We start from the raw sequence: 19,078 nt of genomic DNA on the forward strand, positions 1-19,078 counted from the left end.
TCGGGCCAGAATCAGTGAGTTCTTGGGGCTGGGGGGCGGGGGCGGGGCCTGAGCCTTAGGGAAGGCTGACCCCGACTCTCCCCACAGGCCATGGGAGCAGAGGGGCAGAAGGCAAGAAGACCCCCAAGAGGTAGGAGCCCCAGATAGACCCTCCCCACCCCACAGCCCCCCTTCCCAGACCCTCCCCCACCACACCTGCTCCCCTTTCCAGCCCCCCCCACCGCACCTGCCCCCCCAACCCCCCCTAATTCTGTGCCTTCTGGTTCCCCAGCTCAGACCCAGCTGCGACCCCCATGGAGGAGCCGCTGTGTGAGTGAGGGGCGGGGCGGGAGGGGGAGGGGCTGGGAGAGGGAAAGGCCTGTCCCTGGGCAGAGCCGAGTCCTGACCCCCTGCTTCTCTGCCTCAGACGCTGCTGTGGAGGATGGCGGGCAGACAGAGGCCACGCGGGAGAACACAGCTGTGAGTCTCTCAGCTCGGGGGGAGGGGGGGGCGGGGCGGCTCACACCCACACCCAGCGGGAGGTGGGCTCAGGCTGCTCCCCCCGCTCAGCCCCTCCTCTCCTCCCGCAGGCTCCCCCGGGGAAGACCCTCAGCAAGTGACCTACGCCCAGCTGGACCTCCGCAGGCTCGGGGCGGGGGCCGAGGAGCCTCCCCCTTCGGCCCCGGAGGCTCCCAGCCTGTACGCCGCCCTGCGCTGAGCCCGGGCCGGGAGGGAAGAGCCCCGCCCCCGCAGCCTCTGTCCCGCCCAGGCAGCCGGACCCGCGTTGAGGAGCCGGCTCGTCGCTCCAGGGAAGGCCGGAGGGGACCCCAAGCCGCTGGGAGCAGCGCCCCCTCCCGGCTCGGCCACGGACGGGGCTTCCCTCCAATAGAATGAGCTCAGGCCAGGCCCGGGGAGGGCAGTCCCGACACTGATCAGCACCGGACAGCTCCTGCCCAGTGAACGTTTCTCCCAACATTCTAAGAGGGAAGAAATGCTGTGTGATAGAGGCCAGAGGAAAGGCGGGGCACAGGAGGAAGGAAACAAGCACTAATTAAGCGCCTACTGTGTGCCAGACTGTGCTAAGCACTTACAAATAAGATCTCATCTGATCCCCCTCACAGTAGGGACTACTGGGACTGTTGTCCCCCCCTCCCCCCATATTACATTTTAGGAAACGGGCAAATAAAGATAAAGGAAGACTTGAGGGGATGAAAAAGGACAGGTCAGGAGAAGGGGGGTGAAGAGGAAGGGAAGGAGCTAAGCGCGTGTCCATCAGGGCAGTGGCTGGACAGAGAAATGGGGAGGGACGGGTCTAATCAAAGCTGTTTGCCCCGTGGAAAGAAATTAGTTCAGAGAACTGAGGAGAAAATGGGCAGGACAAAGGGAGCAGAAACAAGACAACAATTTGTCGATTTTATAAAGAAAAATAACAGTGAAAGATCCAAGAATTCTGCCCAGGGCGGTGGCTAAGCAGGACTCCAGAGCAGGTCAGAGGGAGCTCTCCGCGTGCTGGTGCACAGGACACCGGGTGCTGAAAAGGACAGACATTGTGCGCTCTGGGCCTCGGCTTTGTCCCACTTGACTTCCTTGTTACAAAGTTGTTGTTTTTCCTTTCTCTCAGTTTCCTCTCTGGGAGAGGGATTTGGAAAGGGGAGGGAGTGAGGGAAACATCTTTATGGCAATAAGTGATTCCAAGGTTTAAAAGGTGGGGAGGGGGGAACAGGAGATCAGAAGGAAGTGTGGGCAAGCAGGTCAGCTTTGAAAACAATGTGCAAAATGTACCGCATGCTTTACTTTTTAAAAAAGTAAACAATAAAAGAGATTCACAGTTTCACAAAGAACCCTCTTCTTTGGTTCTGCTTTTTGGTCTTTAAGTTCAAAATTAAAAAAAAAAAACTGAAGGTGTTAAAAATATATCCATCTGCACAGCTAGGTGGTGCAGTGGATAAAGCCCCAGCCCTGAAGTCAGGAGGACCTGAGTTCAAATCTGGCCTCAGACACTTAACATTTCCTAGCTGTGTGGCCCTGGGCAAGTCACTTAACCCCAAATGCCTCAAGAACAACAAAAACTATCTATCTATCTATCTATCAATATCTATATCTATATGTAAAGGTCTGAAACTCTGAAAAGGTGCACTTGAATCCAGAACACCAGATTCAATGGGAGATCATGGTTCTATATGATACCGTGATGTGATGGCCCCGATCGGCAATTGCTGAATGTGCTGTGCTGAGGAAATCATAGGGAAGGATTGAAGGGCCGAGGGAGAGAGATCAGAGTCTCTGTGCCACAGCATGCTGAGGAGAGAGGACTCCAGAGTCCAGGATTCATCTTTGACAAGCCCAGTTGTTTGCTGTCTCCTTCACTTCTCCTATAGACCAAGGACTTTGAATGATCCTGAGGCCCTCCAGAGAGCTAGTCCAGACATTACAGCTATATCTATATATATATTTCCATACCTTATTATCTGGGATCCTTATTTGGTGACAATCACAGCTGAATTGTGGTCCTGAAAGCAAAACTCCCTGTCCTATAAATATATACCAGTATCTCCAATATCTTACTCTCCTATCTCACACAAGAACTGTCAGGTTGGATACCCAGGGAGGGACTGTTATTTCTGGTTCAATGAATGAGCCTGAGAGTAGCTAGCTCCCCATCATTAGTTAAATGCCCTACCAGTGTGTTTCCCCTTCATAAACAGAAAAAAATAATCTTCTGACTTTGGGGGAAAGAAATTTATTCAAATGCAGATCAGGATCAATCTTTTATTATTATTATTATTGTTATTGTTGTTATTATTATAGCTTTGTTCTTCACAAGACATAAGCATGGACAAATTTTCACCACTGACCCTTACAAATAAGATCTCATCTGATCCCCCTCACAGTAGGGACTACTGGGGCTGCTGTCCCCCCCTCCCCCCATATTACATTTTAGGAAACGGGCAAATAAAGATAAAGGAAGACTTGAGGGGATGAAAAAGGACAGGTCAGGAGAAGGGGGGTGAAGAGGAAGGGAAGGAGCTAAGCGCGTGTCCATCAGGGCAGTGGCTGGACAGAGAAATGGGGAGGGACGGGTCTAATCAAAGCTGTTTGCCCCATGGAAAGAAATTAGTTCAGAGAACTGAGGAGAAAATGGGCAGGACAAAGGGAGCAGAAACAAGACAACAATTTGTCGATTTTATAAAGAAAAATAACAGTGAAAGATCCAAGAATTCTGCCCAGGGCGGTGGCTAAGCAGGACTCCAGAGTCCAGGATTCATCTTTGACAAGCCCAGTTGTTTGCTGTCTCCTTCACTTCTCCTATAGACCAAGGACTTTGAATGATCCTGAGGCCCTCCAGAGAGCTAGTCCAGACATTACAGCTATATCTATATATATATTTCCATACCTTATTATCTGGGATCCTTATTTGGTGACAATCACAGCTGAATTGTGGTCCTGAAAGCAAAACTCCCTGTCCTATAAATATATACCAGTATCTCCAATATCTTACTCTCCTATCTCACACAAGAACTGTCAGGTTGGATATCCAGGGAGGGACTGTTATTTCTGGTTCAATAAATGAGCCTGAGAGTAGCTATCTCCCCATCATTAGTTAAACACCCCATCAGTGTGTTTCCCCTTCATAAACAGAAAAAAATAATCTTCTGACTTTGGGGGAAAGAAATTTATTCAAATGCAGATCAGGATCAATCTTTTATTATTATTATTATTGTTATTGTTGTTATTATTATAGCTTTGTTCTTCACAAGACATAAGCATGGACAAATTTTCTTTTTTTTTCTTTTTTTTTCTTTTTTTTTAATTTTTATTTAATGATTACTTTATATTGACAACATTATCCCTTGCACTCGTTTCTTTTCCGATTTTTTTCCCCTCCCTCCCTCCACTCCCTCCCCTAATTTTTTTCTTTCCTTTTAACCCTTTCCCATTTATCTACAAATTTTATCCCACTCCTGTGAATACACTCTTCTATACTCCACCCAATCCTATTACCTCCCCCTTATTTCTGTATTGATTTTGGAAAAATCGGATTTAGAAAGAAGGAAAAATAACCTGGGAAGAAAAACAAAAATGCCGATAGTTCACATTCGTTTCCCAGTGTTCTTTTTTTGGGTGTAGCTGCTTTTGTCCGTCATTTATCAATTGAAACTCAGTTAGGTCTCTTTGTCAAAGAAATCCACTTCCTTCTCTGACAAAGAGACTTAACTGAGTTTCATTGGAGAAATGATGGACAGAAACAGCTACACCCAAAGAAGGAATACTGGGAAATGAATGTGAACTATTTGCAATTTTGATTTTCTTCCCGAGTTATTTTTACCTTCTGAATCCAATTCTCCCTGTGCAACAAGAGAACTGTTTGGTTCTGCAAATATGTATTGTATCTAGGATATACTGCAACATGTTTAGCATATATAGGACTGCTTGCCATCCTGGGGGGGGGGGGGGGGGGGGGGGGGGGGGGGGGGGGGGGGGGGGGAGGAGGGAGGGAGGGGAAAAAACGAAACATAAGTGATTGCAAGGGATAATGTCGTGTAGAAATTATCCTGGCATGGATTCTGTCAATGCGAAGTTATTATTAAATAAAATAAAATTTATTAAAAAAAAAAAAAAAAAAAAAACTGAAGGTGTTAAAAATATATCCATCTGCACAGCTAGGTGGTGCAGTGGATAAAGCCCCAGCCCTGAAGTTAGGAGGACCTGAGTTCAAATCTGGCCTCAGACACTTAACATTTCCTAGCTGTGTGGCCCTGGGCAAGTCACTTAACCCCAATTGCCTCAAGAACAACAAAAACTAACTATCTATCTATCTATCTATCTATCTATCTATCTATCTATCTATCTATCTATCTATCTATCTATCTATCTATCTATCTATCAATATCTATATGTAAAGGGCTGAAACTCTGAAAAGGTGCACTTGAATCCAGAACAGCAGAGTCAATGGGAGATCATGGTTCTATATGATATGGTGATGTGATGGCTCCCCTCATGATCGGCAATTGCTGAATGTGCTGTGCTGAGGTAATCGTAGGGAAGGAATGAAGGCCGAGGGAGAGAGATCAGAGTCTCTCTGCCGCAGCATCCTGAGGAGAGAAGACTTCAGGCTCCAGACTCCAGAGTCCAGGATTCATCTTTGGCAAGCCCAGTTGTTTGCTGTCTCCTTCACTTCTCCTATAGACCAAGGACTTTGAATGATCCTGAGGCCCTCCAGAGAGCTAGTCTAGACATTACAGCTATATATATATCCATACCTTATTATCTGGGATCCTTATTTGGTGACGATCACAGCTGAATTGTGGTCCTGAAAGCAAAACTCCCTGTCCTATAAATATATACCAGTATCTCCAATATCTTACTCTCCTATCTCACACAAGAACTGTCAGGTTGGATACCCAGGGAGGGACTGTTATTTCTGGTTCAATGAATGAGCCTGAGAGTAGCTAGCTCCCCATCATTAGTTAAATGCCCTACCAGTGTGTTTCCCCTTCATAAACAGAAAAAAATAATCTTCTGACTTTGGGGGAAAGAAATTTATTCAAATGCAGATCAGGATCAATCTTTTATTATTATTATTATTATTGTTGTTGTTGTTGTTGTTGTTGTTATAGCTTTGTTCTTCACAAGACATAAGCATGGACAAATTTTCACCACTGACCCTTGCAAACACTTCTATTCTAACTCTTCCCTTCCTTCCCTCCATGCTCTCCCCCAGGTGGCAGATAGTCCAATACATGTTAAATTTGTTAAAGTATATGTTAAATGCAATATATGTAGACATATTTATACCGTTATCTTGTTGCACAAGAAAAATTGGATTTAGAAAGAAGGAAAAATAACCTGGGAAGAAAAACAAAAATGTGAGCAAACAATAACAGTAAGACTGCAAATGCTATGTTGTGGCCCACAGGCAGTTCCCAGTGCTCTTTCTCTGGGCGTAGCTGGTTCTCTTCATCACTGATCAGTTGGAACTGATTTGGATCCTCTCATTGTGGAAGAGAGCCACTTCCATCAGAATTGATCCTCATCTAGTATTGTTTAAATGTACAATGATCTCCTGGTCCTGCTCATTTCACTTAGCATCAGTTCCTGTAAGTCTCTCCAGGCTTCTCTGAAATCATCCTGCTGATCATTTCTTACAGAACAATAATATTCCATAATATTGATAGACCACAATTTATCCAGCCATTGTCCAATTGATGGGCATCCACTCCGTTTCTAGTTTCTGGCCGCTACAAAGAGGGCTGCCACACATATTCTTGCACATAGAGGACCCTTTCCCTCTTTTAAGATCTCTTTGGGTTATAAGCCCAGTAGTAACCCTTCCGGATCAAAGGGTATGCACAGTTTGATAACTTTTTGAGCATAAATCCAAATTGCTCTCCAGAATGGTTGGATCAGTTCACAACTCCACCAACAATGCATCAGTGTCCCATTTTGCCCACATCCCTTCCAACATTTGTCATTATAGTTTCCTGTCATCTTAGCAGATCTGAGAGGTGTGTAGTGATATTTCAGAGTTGCCTTAATTTGCATTTCACTGATCAATAATGACTTGGAACACCTTTTCATGATCAATCTTTATGGGATATTTCTCAAAATAGTTTGAGATTCACTCTCCAACAAATACACAAAAAGTCCCTGGAGGAGTTGAGAGGTTAAAAAAAAGTGGGAATAAACTTAAAGATGCAATGATAGTGAATCACATGTGTAGAGAACACAGTGCTAAGAAAACTTCTATCTCTGCTGCAGCAGGGCCTCAAATTCTCAGTTATTCAGGAAGTTTCCTCAGGAAAAAATATATGTGAGTACATGGTGAGGAGTCAGAAATCAGGGCTGAGAGATCCCCTAACAGCAATGGGATCCCCTTGGCCGATGTCAGGCTTTGTGAAAGAATTCACAAACCCCAATAAATACAGGCATGAGGTTTGTGCAAAGAATGGGTTCATTTACAATAAGAAAACAGTACACTAAGAGGTTACATATTCAGTAATTGGCGGAAAGAAGCATGATTGGCCACATATGAATCCCAACCTATTTTTCTTAGTACAGCCAATTTTTATATTCCACAAGACACACTTCTTGCCTGCACTTCGATGCAGTCCTGGCTTCTCACTGAGGTTCCTGAGCAATGTGATCAAGTTTATCAAAAGTAATATGGGAGGCAACTAAGTAGTACATTGGAGACAGCAGACAAAAGAGACAGAGGATGAAGAAAGCAGGAGAAACCTAGAAATTTGCATCAACCCCCAACATCCAAACACAATTCCAAATGACTCGTGAGGAATTAAGGCATCCCTGTCCAGAGAGAGTGGATAGACTCAGAAAATAGGTCAAAAGAGATTTTCTTTTCAACATGGGAAATAGGGATGTGAGGGATGTAGAAGACCCTTACCCAAAATGACTACTCAGAGATCCCTCAGTAGAAGGCAGAAAAGTTGTTTATTGAAAAACTGGAGGAGCCGCTGTGTGAGTGAGGGGCGGGGCGGGAGGGGGAGGGGCTGGGAGAGGGAAAGGCCTGACCCTGGGCAGAGCCGGGTCCTGAGCCCCTGCTTCTCTGCCTCAGACGCTGCTGTGGAGGATGGCGGGCAGACAGAGGCCGCGCGGGAGGACACAACTGTGAGTCTCTCAGCTCGGGGAAGGGGGGGGAGGTGGAAGTGGGGGAGTGGGGAGAGGAGGGGGGGCGCTCACGCCCAAACCCAGCGGGAGGTGGGCTCAGGCTGCTCCCCCCGCTCAGCCCCTCCTCTCCTCCCGCAGGCTCCTCCCGGGGAAGACCCTCAGCAAGTGACCTACGCCCAGCTGGACCCCCGCAGGCTCGGGGCGGGGGCCGAGGAGCCTCCCCCTTCGGCCCCGGAGGCTCCCAGCCTGTACGCCACCCTGCGCTGAGCCCGGGCCCAAAGGGAGGAGCCCCGCCCCCGCACCTCTGCCCCGCCCAGGCAGCCGGACCCGCGGTGAGGAGCCGGCTCGTCGCCCCAGGGAAGGCCGGAGGGGACCCCAAGCCGCTGGGAGCAGCGCCCCCTCCCGGCTCGGCCACGGACCGGGCTTCCCTCCAGTAGAATGAGCTCAGGCCACGCCCGGGGAGGACAGTCCCGACACTGATCAGCACCGGACAGCTCCTGCCCAGTGAACATTTCTCCCAACATTGTAAGAGGGAAGAAATGCTGTCTCATAGAGGCCAGAACTCCCCCCTTCCTCCAGAGGAGCAGGAGAGGAAAGGAGGGGCACAGGAGGAAGGAAACAAGCACTAATTAAGCGCCTACTGTGTGCCAGAGTGTGCTAAGCACTTACAAATAAGATCTCATCTGATCCCCCTCACAGTAGGGACTACTGGGACTGTTGTCCCCCCTCCCCCCATATTACATTTTAGGAAAAGGGCAAATAAGGATAAAGAAAGACTTGAGGGGATGAAAAAGGACAGGTCAGGAGAAGGGGGGTGAAGAGGAAGGGAAGGAGCTAAGCGCGTGTCCATCAGGGCAGTGGCTGGACAGAGAAATGGGGAGGGACGGGTCTAATCAAAGCTGTTTGCACGTGGAAAGAAATTAGTTCAGAGAACTGAGGAGAAAACGGGCAGGACAAAGGGAGCAGAAACAAGACAACAATTTGTCGATTTTATAAAGAAAAATAACAGTGAAAGATCCAAGAATTCTGCCCAGGGCGGTGGCTAAGCAGGACTCCAGAGGAGGTCAGACGGAGCTCTCCACGTGCTGGTGCACAGGACACCGGGTGCTGAAAAGGACAGACATTGTGCGCTCTGGGCCTCGGCTTTGTCCCACTTGACTTCCTTGTTACAAAGTTGTTGTTTTTCCTTTCTCTCAGTTTCCTCTCTGGGAGAGGGGTTTGGAAAGGGGAGGGAGTGAGGGAAACATCTTTATGGCAATAAGTGATTCCAAGGTTTAAAAGGTGGGGAGGGGGGAACAGGAGATCAGAAGGAAGTGTGGGCAAGCAGGTCAGCTTTGAAAACAATGTGCAAAATGTACCGCATGCTTTACTTTTTAAAAAAGTAAACAATAAAAGAGATTCACGGATTCATAAAGAACCCTCTTCTTTGGTTCTGCTTTTTGGTCTTTAAGTTCAAAATTAAAAAAAAAACCTGAAGGTGTTAAAAATATATCCATCTGCACAGCTAGGTGGTGCAGTGGATAAAGCCCCAGCCCTGAAGTTAGGAGGACCTGAGTTCAAATCTGGCCTCAGATACTTAACATTTCCTAGCTGTGTGGCCCTGGGCAAGTGACTTACCCCCAATTGCCTCAAGAACAACAAAAACTAACTATCTATCTATCTATATCTATATGTAAAGGACTGAAACTCTGAAAAGGTGCACTTGAATCCAGAACAGCAGAGCACTTAAGGCTAATTACCGACTCACTGGGAGATCATGGTTCTATATGACTCGGTGATGTGATGGCTCCCCTCATGATCTGCAATTGCTGAATGTGGTGTGGTGAGGTAATTGTAGGGAAAGATTAGAGGGCAGAGGGAGAGAGATCAGAGTCTCTGTGCCACAGCATGCTGAGGAGAGAGGACTCCAGAGTCCAGGATTCATCTTTGACAAGCCCAGTTGTTTGCTGTCTCCTTCACTTCTCCTATAGACCAAGGACTTTGAATGATCCTGAGGCCCTCCAGAGAGCTAGTCCAGACATTACATCTATATTTATATATATCTCCATGCCTTGTTATCCGGAATCTTTATTTGGTGACGATCACAGCTGAATTGTGGTCCTGAAAGCAAAACTCCCTTTCATATAAATATATACCAGTATCTCCAATATCTTACTCTCCTATCTCACACTAGAACTGTCAGGTTGGATACCCAGGGAGGGACTGTTATTTCTGGTTCAATGAATGAGCCTGAGAGTAGCTATCTCCCCATCATTACTTAAACGCCCCATGAGTGTGCTTCTCCTTCATAATCAGAAAAAAAAAATCTTCTAACTTTGGGGGAGAGAAATGTATTCAAATGCAGATCAGGATCAATCTTTTATTATTATTATTATTGTTATTGTTGTTATTATTATAGCTTTGTTCTTCACAAGACATAAGCATGGACAAATTTTCTTTTTTTTTCTTTTTTTTTAATTTTTATTTAATGATTACTTTATATTGACAACATTATCCCTTGCACTCGTTTCTTTTCCGATTTTTTTCCCCTCCCTCCCTCCACTCCCTCCCCTAGATGGCAAGCAGTCCTTTATATGTTGGATATGTTGCAGTATATCCTAGATACAATATATGTTTGCAGAACCGAACAGTTCTCTTGTTGCATAGGGAGAATTGGATTCAGAAGGTATAAATAACCCGGGAAGAAAAACAAAAATGCCGATAGTTCACATTCGTTTCCCAGTGTTCTTTTTTTGGGTGTAGCTGCTTTTGTCCGTCATTTATCAATTGAAACTCAGTTAGGTCTCTTTGTCAAAGAAATCCACTTCCTTCTCTGACAAAGAGACTTAACTGAGTTTCATTGGAGAAATGATGGACAGAAACAGCTACACCCAAAGAAGGAATACTGGGAAATGAATGTGAACTATTTGCAATTTTGATTTTCTTCCGAGTTATTTTTACCTTCTGAATCCAATTCTCCCTGTGCAACAAGAGAACTGTTTGGTTCTGCAAATATGTATTGTATCTAGGATATACTGCAACATGTTTAGCATATAGGACTGCTTGCCATCCTGGGGGGGGGGGGGGAGGAGGGAGGGAGGGGAAAAACGAAACATAAGTGATTGCAAGGGATAATGTCGTGTAGAAATTGTAGCCTTAGACCTTTTTCAAAACCAGAGGCAAAGATTTTGGGACACTGCTGGGAGGAGACTCATTCCCAAAGGGACTTTTAGCCATTAACAGGGAGGAAGACAAAGGTTAAGTTCCTTAGAGGAAGTGGCCATTAAGAAGGGCAAGGATGCTTAAGGCAGGCGAGGGGCCTGGAGGGTTTGTGCCCTACGTAATGGGGGCGCTTTCTTATGAGCCCTCGGAGAAAGGGGGACAAAAGAACTTATAACTCTATAAAACTCTAGAACTCTATAAAAGAACTTATATAGGGGAAAAACGAGCTTGGAGGTTGCCATCGTAACCTGGCCATCTGATTGACCACAGGATCTGGGCCCAGAAAAATCTTGTCAATGCAAGGAAGTGGAGAAGGCCCCAAAGCCCCACTCAAGAAGCAAAGGTCCATCTAAGGAGTCAGTGCTTCTCCCTGCGTGTCTCAGGCAGCGCCTTGGAAGGCAATTCAGGCTTCTCCCTAGGAGCTCCCCAATTCCCAAACACCTGTACTTCCTTTGCTGGGGTCCCTTTCACCCCCTCATGGCCACATCTGGCAAAACCTTTCTGGCAGACGGCCTAAGCCCGGTTGAGGGTAATCACTGGTACTGGAGGAGGATCCCTGGCAGAGAAGAAGCCAACTTTCCATGGCAGAATGGGAGGGTGAGCACAATTTGTTCCCAAGGCCCAGAAGGAGGCAGGAGCCGGCTCCGTGGGAGCTTAGAGCTGGGTCAGACCCGGAAGGTGCCATGGGCCTCCACTCAATTATTCCTTATTTTTTTAAATAACTTTTTATTGATAGAACCCATGCCAGGGCAATTTTTTACAGCATTATCCCTTGCATTCACTTCTGTTCAGATTTTTCCTCTCCCTCCCTCCACCCCCTCCCCTAGATGGCAAGCAGTCCTTTACATGTTAAATAGGTTACAGTATATCCTAGATACAATTTGTATGTGCAGAACCAAACAGTTTTCTTGTTGCACAGGGGAAATTGAATTCAGAAGGTACAAATAACCCTGGAAGAAAAACAACAATGCAAGCAGTTTATATTCATCTCCCAGTGTTCTTTCTTTGGGTGTAGCTGCTTCTGCCCATCTTTGATCAATTGAAACTGAATTAGCGCTCTTTATCGAAGAGATCCACTTCCATCAGAATACATCCTCAAACAATATCGTTGTTGAGGTATATAATGATCTCCTGGTTCTGCTCATTTCACTCAGCATCAGTTCATGTAAGTCTCGCCAGTCCTCTCTGTATTCATCCTGCTGGTCATTTCTTACAGAACAATAATATTCCATAACATTCATATACCACAATTTACCCAGCCATTCTCCAACTGATGGACATCCCTTCATTTTCCAGCTTCTAGCCACTACAAACAGGGCTGCCACAAACATTTTGGCACATACAGGTCCCTTTCCCTTCTTTAGTATCTCTTTGGGGTAAAAGTCCAGTAGAAACACTGCTGGATCAAAGGGTATGCACAGTTTGATAACTTTTTGAGCATAGTTCCAAATTGTTCTCCAGAATGGCTGGATGTGTTCACAATTCCACCAACAATGTATCAGTGTCCCTGTTTTCCCACATCCCCTCCAATATTCCACATTATCTTTCCCTGTCACTTTAGCCAATCTGACAGGTGTATAGTGGTACCTCAGAGTTGTCTTAATTTGCATTTCTCTGATTAATAATGATTTGGAGCATATTTTCATATGTCTATAAATAGTTTTAATTTCTTCATCTGAGAATTGTCTGTTCATATCCTTTGACCATTTATCAATTGGAGAATTTATCCCAGGTCTTAACTGATAAGACCTTTATACTAAATCAGAGATGGGATCCTAACTTTGATCCAAAGAATTTCCTAACACACCTCTACTTTACTGACTGTGTTGATAGTATTCCCAATATACCCATATGACAGAATAAAGTATTCTTGGTCAGGTAAGTGTCACAATTGACAACTAATCATACAGTAACAATTCCACTTACTAGTCAGGTTCAGGAATAATCAGGGGGAAACATACCTATGCAGAGGAATACAACTAAGAAATTGAGTCAGAAGGATCCAACTTTAAGCTGACGCCAAGGTTGTCCTCCCAGTTCTTGCCCAGATGCAGATTTCACCTGTAACTGTTTAGGATCACATTTCTCTGAGTACTTTGTAGCATGTCTCTGGAATAATGGATTAATGACATAATGATTCATTACATAATTATTATCTGAATTAAAACTCAAAAGTATATCAGTTACAGTCCCAAGAAATTTTATCTCAAATAGCAAGTTTCACTTACCACAATTTAGAACTAGATGCAAATAATTCTACTCTTCATAAAGTTGAAACAAATAATAAAAGAAATAGAAAAAAGAAATCCATCAGTCACCACCTGAAAGAAATTCCAGGAGAGAAATTTGTAGGAATATTTTAACCAAATTTCAAAGTTCTCAGGCTAAGGAGGAGTTATTGCAAGTAATGAGAAACAAATTAACTATTTCGGCGGTACAATCAGGATTAAAAAATATCTAGAAGCTACTACCATGAAGGAATATAGGTCCTTGAACACTATATTTCATATAGTCTTTTCACTGAATATAACTTACCCAGCAAAATTAAGTGTAATCCAGAGTAGGGGGGAAATAGATATTTAGTGAATTGGAAGACTTTCAAATATTTGTAACAAAAATTCAATATATAATAAGATACAGGAGACATATAAGATAAAAATTAAAGATTAATTATAAAAGACTCAATAAGATCAAACGTTTACTATTTAATCAAGAAAATAATTTTTGGTGATTAATTAGATTAGCTTTGAATAAATAAACTAATTTAGGTAGAATTGGCATTTTTATTATAGGTTCTGCCTCTCCGTAATTAATATTTTTGTCCAATTACTTAAATCTAACTTGATTTGTAAAAAGAAAGTTTGATAATTGTATTGATGTATTTCCTCATTTTTTCTTGATAGAAATGTTGCTAATAATTGTATACAGTCTACAGTTATTTTAAATGGAACATATCTTACTAGCTTTTCTTGCAAGGTTTTGTTGGTGATACATAGAAATTCTGATGATTTATATTAGTTTATTTTATATCCTTCTAGGTTGCTAATATTATTAATTGTTTCAACTAACTTTTTATTTGAATCACTAGAAGTTTCCAAATATATCAGAGAATGTCTACCTAACGTAACAATTTTGTTACCTCACATTTCATTATCATTTTGATTCCTTCCATTTCTTTTTCTTCTCTTATATTGCTATTGCTAGCATTTATAACTTAATATTGAATAATATTAGTAATTATGAACATCCTTATTTTATTCCGGATCTTTTGGGGAGAGCTTCTAGCTCATTCTCATTATAAATAATGCTAGCTGAAGGTTTTAGATAGATAACTTATCATCATTTTAAGGAAATATCCTTCACCAAAATCTTTTCATGCATCTATTAATATAATCATATTAGATTTTTTAACTTTTATTATCGCTAAGAAGAATTATGTTATTAGTTTTCCTTATGTTAAATCATTCTTGTATTTCTGGTATGTATCTCATTTGCTCATAATGTATAATCCTTTAAATAGAATGTTGTGATCTCTTTTAGTTAGTATTTTATTAAGGATTTTTACATTAATGAGTATAGACATACTCATTAATGAAGTTGGTCTATAATTTTCTTTCTCTATTTTTACTCTTCATGGGGTAGGTATTAGTGTCACATTTTCTTTGCTTTTTGCCTATTATTCAAATAATACATTTAATATTAGAATTTGTTGATCTCTAAAAAATTGATAAAATTCACTTGTAAATGCATCTGGTTCTGCTTTTATTTAGAAAATACATTTATTTTTAAGTTCTTTCAATTTATTTTTCTACATAGGTCTATTTAGATATTCAACTTCCCCTTCTGTAACTAGGTCATTTTTTTTTTTAAAATATTCCTTCATTCCATTAAATTGATTGGTATATATTTGGGCAAAATAACTTCCAGAAACTGATTTGATTTCATCTTTATTAGTAGTATATTCATAGTTTTCATTTTTATACAGTTATTTGTTTTTCATCTCCTCTTTTTAAAGTCATATTAGCCAATGGTTTGTTTATTTTGTTTGCTGTTTTATAAAAACCAAGTTCTAGTTTTATTTCTTAAGTCGATGGATTTTTACATTAACTTTAATTAATCCAACCTTTAATTTTGAGGATTTCCAATTCTTTGTTCTGATCATTTCACTCTACTATTTTATGTAAGTCTTTTCATGTTTTCTAAGATGGCTGAGCTCATCATTTCTTAGAGTACAGTAGTATTTTATCATAATCACATTAGCCATTCTTCAATTGATGGGCATCCCTGTAATTTCTTGGTCTTTGCCATCACAAAGAGAGCTGCTATGAACATTGTAGAACTCATAAGGTTTTTTCCCTTTTTTCCTATGTATTTTTGGAAATAGACCTTCTAGGTATTGTTTAATCGAAGAGTATAGCAATTTAATAAATCATTGGGCATAATTGCAGTTTGCTCTCCAAAATGGTTGGCTCAATTCATGGTTCAAAAAGCAATGAATTACTGTCCCGATTTTTCAATATCACCTCCAACATTTGTGACTTTACCTTTTTATTATTTTAGCCAATATAAGAGGATTACAAAAATATATGAAGGTTCTTTACATTTCTCTAAGTAATCAACGATGATTTAGAACATTTTTGTAGGAGTATAAATTGTTTTGATTTCTTAATTGAAAAACTTCCTTGCATATTTTTAACCATTTATCAGTTGGGGGATGACTTGTATTTTTATAAATTTGTTCTCTATATATTTCAGAAATGACGCCTTTATCAGAAACACTTGCTGTAAAAAAAAAATTGTTTTTTTAGCATTCTGCTTTTCTTTCTTTCTTGGGTGGGTTCACTTCGTACAAAAGCTTTTTATTTTAATTTAATCAAAATTGTCCATTTTGCATTTTGTAATGGTATCTATCTCTTGTTTGCCTTCATAGATTTGAGAGGTAAACTCTTCCTTACTCTTCTAATTTGCCTATGGCATCACTTTATGGTGAAGACTGAGTTAGCACCCTGGATATCTTAGAATCAGCCACAGTCAGGATAAGCAAGTCCTTGGCCTTAGGGATGGATGCAGGATCTCCACGATCTCCTTTCTCTTCATCCACAGCCAAAGTGACTCTGGCTTGTCTTATTCCACCCCCTAATCTCTCCCACACTTCTCTGTATACAACAAAAGATCAAACCAGCACAGAATAGTGGAAAGGGCCATTTTCAAAGCATATTCTAATAGAGTATTGTCCAATTGATAATTAGCTTTAAGTGCTCGGTTGTCCGACCCCAGTTCATCAACTCACAGTTTCAGTCCTTTACAACTTTATGTTTAAATTATGTATCTATTTTGACCTTGTTCTTGGAATATGGTATAAGATGTTGGTTTATGCCTAGTTTTTGCCATGTAATTTTTCAATTTTTCCAGTAGTATTTGTCAAATAGTGAGTTTTTATCTCAGAAACTAGACTCTTTCAGTTTATCAAACAAGAGATTGCTATAGTCATTTACTACCATGTCTTATATACCTAACCTATTCCTCTGCTTGATCCCTCTATTTCTTACATAGTACCAAATCATTTTGATGATTACTACTTTGTAATATAATTTTAGATCTACTACTGTGAAGCCACCTTACTTTGCATTTTCCACTAATTCCCTTGATATTTTTAACCTTTCATTTGTCCAGATGAATTTTATTATTGTTATTTCTAGCCCCATTAAATAATTTGATCGATAGTTTGATTGGTTTGGCACTGGTAAAGTAAATTAGATTATGTATAACTGTCCTTTATATTATGTTAACATATTATATATTTGTTATTATATTATTATATGCATTATATGATAATATATTTTATTTTATTCATGAGCAATTGACTTTTTCAAGTTATGTAGATCTAGCTTTTTTGTGTGAAAAAAATGCTTTGTGATCATATTCATAAAGTTCCTGGGTTTGTCTTGGCAGGTAGACTCCCTAGTGTTTGATATTATCTACAGTTATTTTAGATGGAGTTTCTCTTTCTATCTTTTGCTGCTGGGATTTGTTAATAATACATAGAAATGTTGATGATTTGTATTTATTTTATATATTGCAATATTGCCAAAGTGTTAATGATTTCAAATAGTTTTTAGTTGATTCTCTTGGATGCTTCAGATCTTCTGCAAAAAGTGATGTTTTTCTTTCCCTATTGCCTATTCTAATTCCTTCGATTTCTTTTTTCTTATTGATAACTTACTATTTCTAGTTCAATAATGAATAACAATGATGATGATAGGCATCCTTGTTTCACCCCAATCTTATAGGAAAGGCTTCTAGCTTATCCCCATTACAGATAATGCTGGCTGATAGTTTTAGAGAGATATTACTTATCATTTTAAGGAAAGCCCCATATATTCCTATGTTCTTTCCCTATATTTCTTCTGGATTTTTATACTGAATTTTCCAACGGGTTCTGGGTCTTTTTGTTACAAACACCTGAAATTCTTTCTGTCTGTCAAATGCCCTTTTTTCCCATGCAGGGTTGTACTCAACTCTGTTAGGTAAATTATTCTTGGACACAATGCTAGCTCTTTTGCTCTTCAAATTATAATGTTCCAAGACCTACAGTCCTTCAGGATAGAAGCTGCAATGATAGAAGCTATATGAAATCTTGACTTTAAAGTGCTTCTTATCTGTAACTTGCAATATTTTCTCCTTAAGTTGGACCTTTAAAAGTTGCATGTGACATTCCTGTAAGTTTTCCTCTTGAGATCTTTTTCTGTTGGCAAATGGTAGATTTTTTAATGTTTACTTTACCATTTTGTTATAGAACTTTAGGGTAATTTTTCTTAGCAATTCTTTGTAATAGTCTATCTAGATTCTTTTTTGATCACACATTTCAGGTAATCTGACAATTATTATATTGTATCTTGATCTCCAAATCCTTCTATTATTTTCCTTTTTTTTTTACTTTTTAAAAGTTCTTGGTGTTTTATAGTATTATTTGATTCTGCTTGCCCAAGTCTTATTTTCAAGGAATTTTCTTCCTTAAGATTGTATCTCTTTTTCTAATTGGTTAACTTTATTCTCATACTTTCTTGGTTTGCTTTTATTTTTTCCCTGATTTTTTCTCAGTCTCTCATTTTTTTAATACCTTTTAAAGTTCTTCAAGAGTTATTTTGGGGCTTGGACCATTTTACATTATATTACATGAGTGGCTTTTTCACTTCCTTATCATTCTCTGAATATCAACTCAGCTTCTTTTACACCAAAGCAGCTATCTATAGTTGGATTCTTTTTCTTTTGCCTTCTCATTTTTATTTTGTTTTATTTACTTTTAGGAGCTAATTATCAAAATTTTAACCTTGATAAATGGTCAAAGGATATGAACAGACAATTCTCAGACAAAGAAATTGAAACTATTTATAGACATATGAAAATATGCTCCAAATCATTATTAATCAGAGAAATGCAAATTAAGACAACTCTGAGATACCATTACAAACCTGTCAGATTGGCTAGAATGACAGGGAAAGATAATGGGGAATGTTGGAGGGGATGTGGAAAAACAGGGACACTGATACATTGTTGGTGGAATTGTGAACACATCCAGCCATTCTGGAGAGCAATTTGGAACTATGCTCAAAAAGTTATCAAACTGTGCATACCCTTTGATCCAGCAGTGTTTCTACTGGGCTTATACCCCAAAGAGATACTAAAGAAAGGAAAGGGACCTGTATGTGCCAAAATGTTTGTGGCAGCCCTGTTTGTAGTGGCTAGAAGCTGGAAAATGAAAGGATGTCCATCCATTGGAGAATGGTTGAGTAAATTGTGGTATATGAATGTTATGGAATATTATTGTTCTGTAAGGAATGACCAGCAGGATGATTATAGAGAGGACTGGAGAGACTTACATGAACTGATGCTGAGTGAAATGAGCAGAACCAGGAGATCATTATATACCTCAACAACGATACTGTTTGAGGATGTATTCTGATGGAAGTGGATCTCTTCAATAAAGAGAAGATCTAACTCAGTTTCAATTGATCAAAGATGAACAGAAACAGCTACACCCAGAGAAAGAACACTGGGAGATGAATATAAACTGCTTGCATTTTTGTTTTTCTTCCCGGGTTATTTCTACCTTCTGAATTCAATTCTCCCTGTGCAACAAGAAAACTGTTCGGTTCTGCACACATATATTGTATCTAGTATATACTGTAACCCATTCAACATGTAAAGGACTGCTTGCCATCTGGGGGAGGGGGTGGAGGGAGGGAGGGGAAAAATTGGAACAGAAGTGAAT

The 19,078-nt window shown here is 40.9% G+C and overlaps 1 protein-coding gene and 2 long non-coding RNA genes across 3 annotated transcripts in view; all 3 read left to right on the plus strand.

Annotated features, from left to right (window-relative positions):
• Positions 1–19,078, plus strand: part of LOC127557615 (uncharacterized) — a 66,340-nt gene that overhangs the window by 5,515 nt on the left and 41,747 nt on the right. Inside the window, exons 5-8 of the mRNA XM_051990925.1 lie at positions 1–14; positions 272–313; positions 570–692; positions 7,744–7,937. The exon at positions 1–14 is cut by the window's left edge and continues 94 nt beyond it. Coding sequence (XP_051846885.1) covers positions 1–14; positions 272–313; positions 570–692; positions 7,744–7,937 — 373 coding nt within the window. The remainder of the gene's footprint in view (positions 15–271; positions 314–569; positions 693–7,743; positions 7,938–19,078) is intronic.
• Positions 733–9,022, plus strand: LOC127556513 (uncharacterized). Its single transcript, XR_007952470.1, has 2 exons — positions 733–1,466; positions 8,669–9,022. It is a non-coding gene; the product is annotated as an uncharacterized LOC127556513 (long non-coding RNA).
• On the plus strand, positions 7,441–7,782 carry LOC127556516 (uncharacterized). Its single transcript, XR_007952473.1, has 3 exons — positions 7,441–7,455; positions 7,553–7,605; positions 7,744–7,782. It is a non-coding gene; the product is annotated as an uncharacterized LOC127556516 (long non-coding RNA).

This window comes from Antechinus flavipes, chromosome 3 (genome assembly GCF_016432865.1).
Source record: "Antechinus flavipes isolate AdamAnt ecotype Samford, QLD, Australia chromosome 3, AdamAnt_v2, whole genome shotgun sequence".
Lineage (NCBI taxonomy): Eukaryota > Metazoa > Chordata > Mammalia > Dasyuromorphia > Dasyuridae > Antechinus > Antechinus flavipes.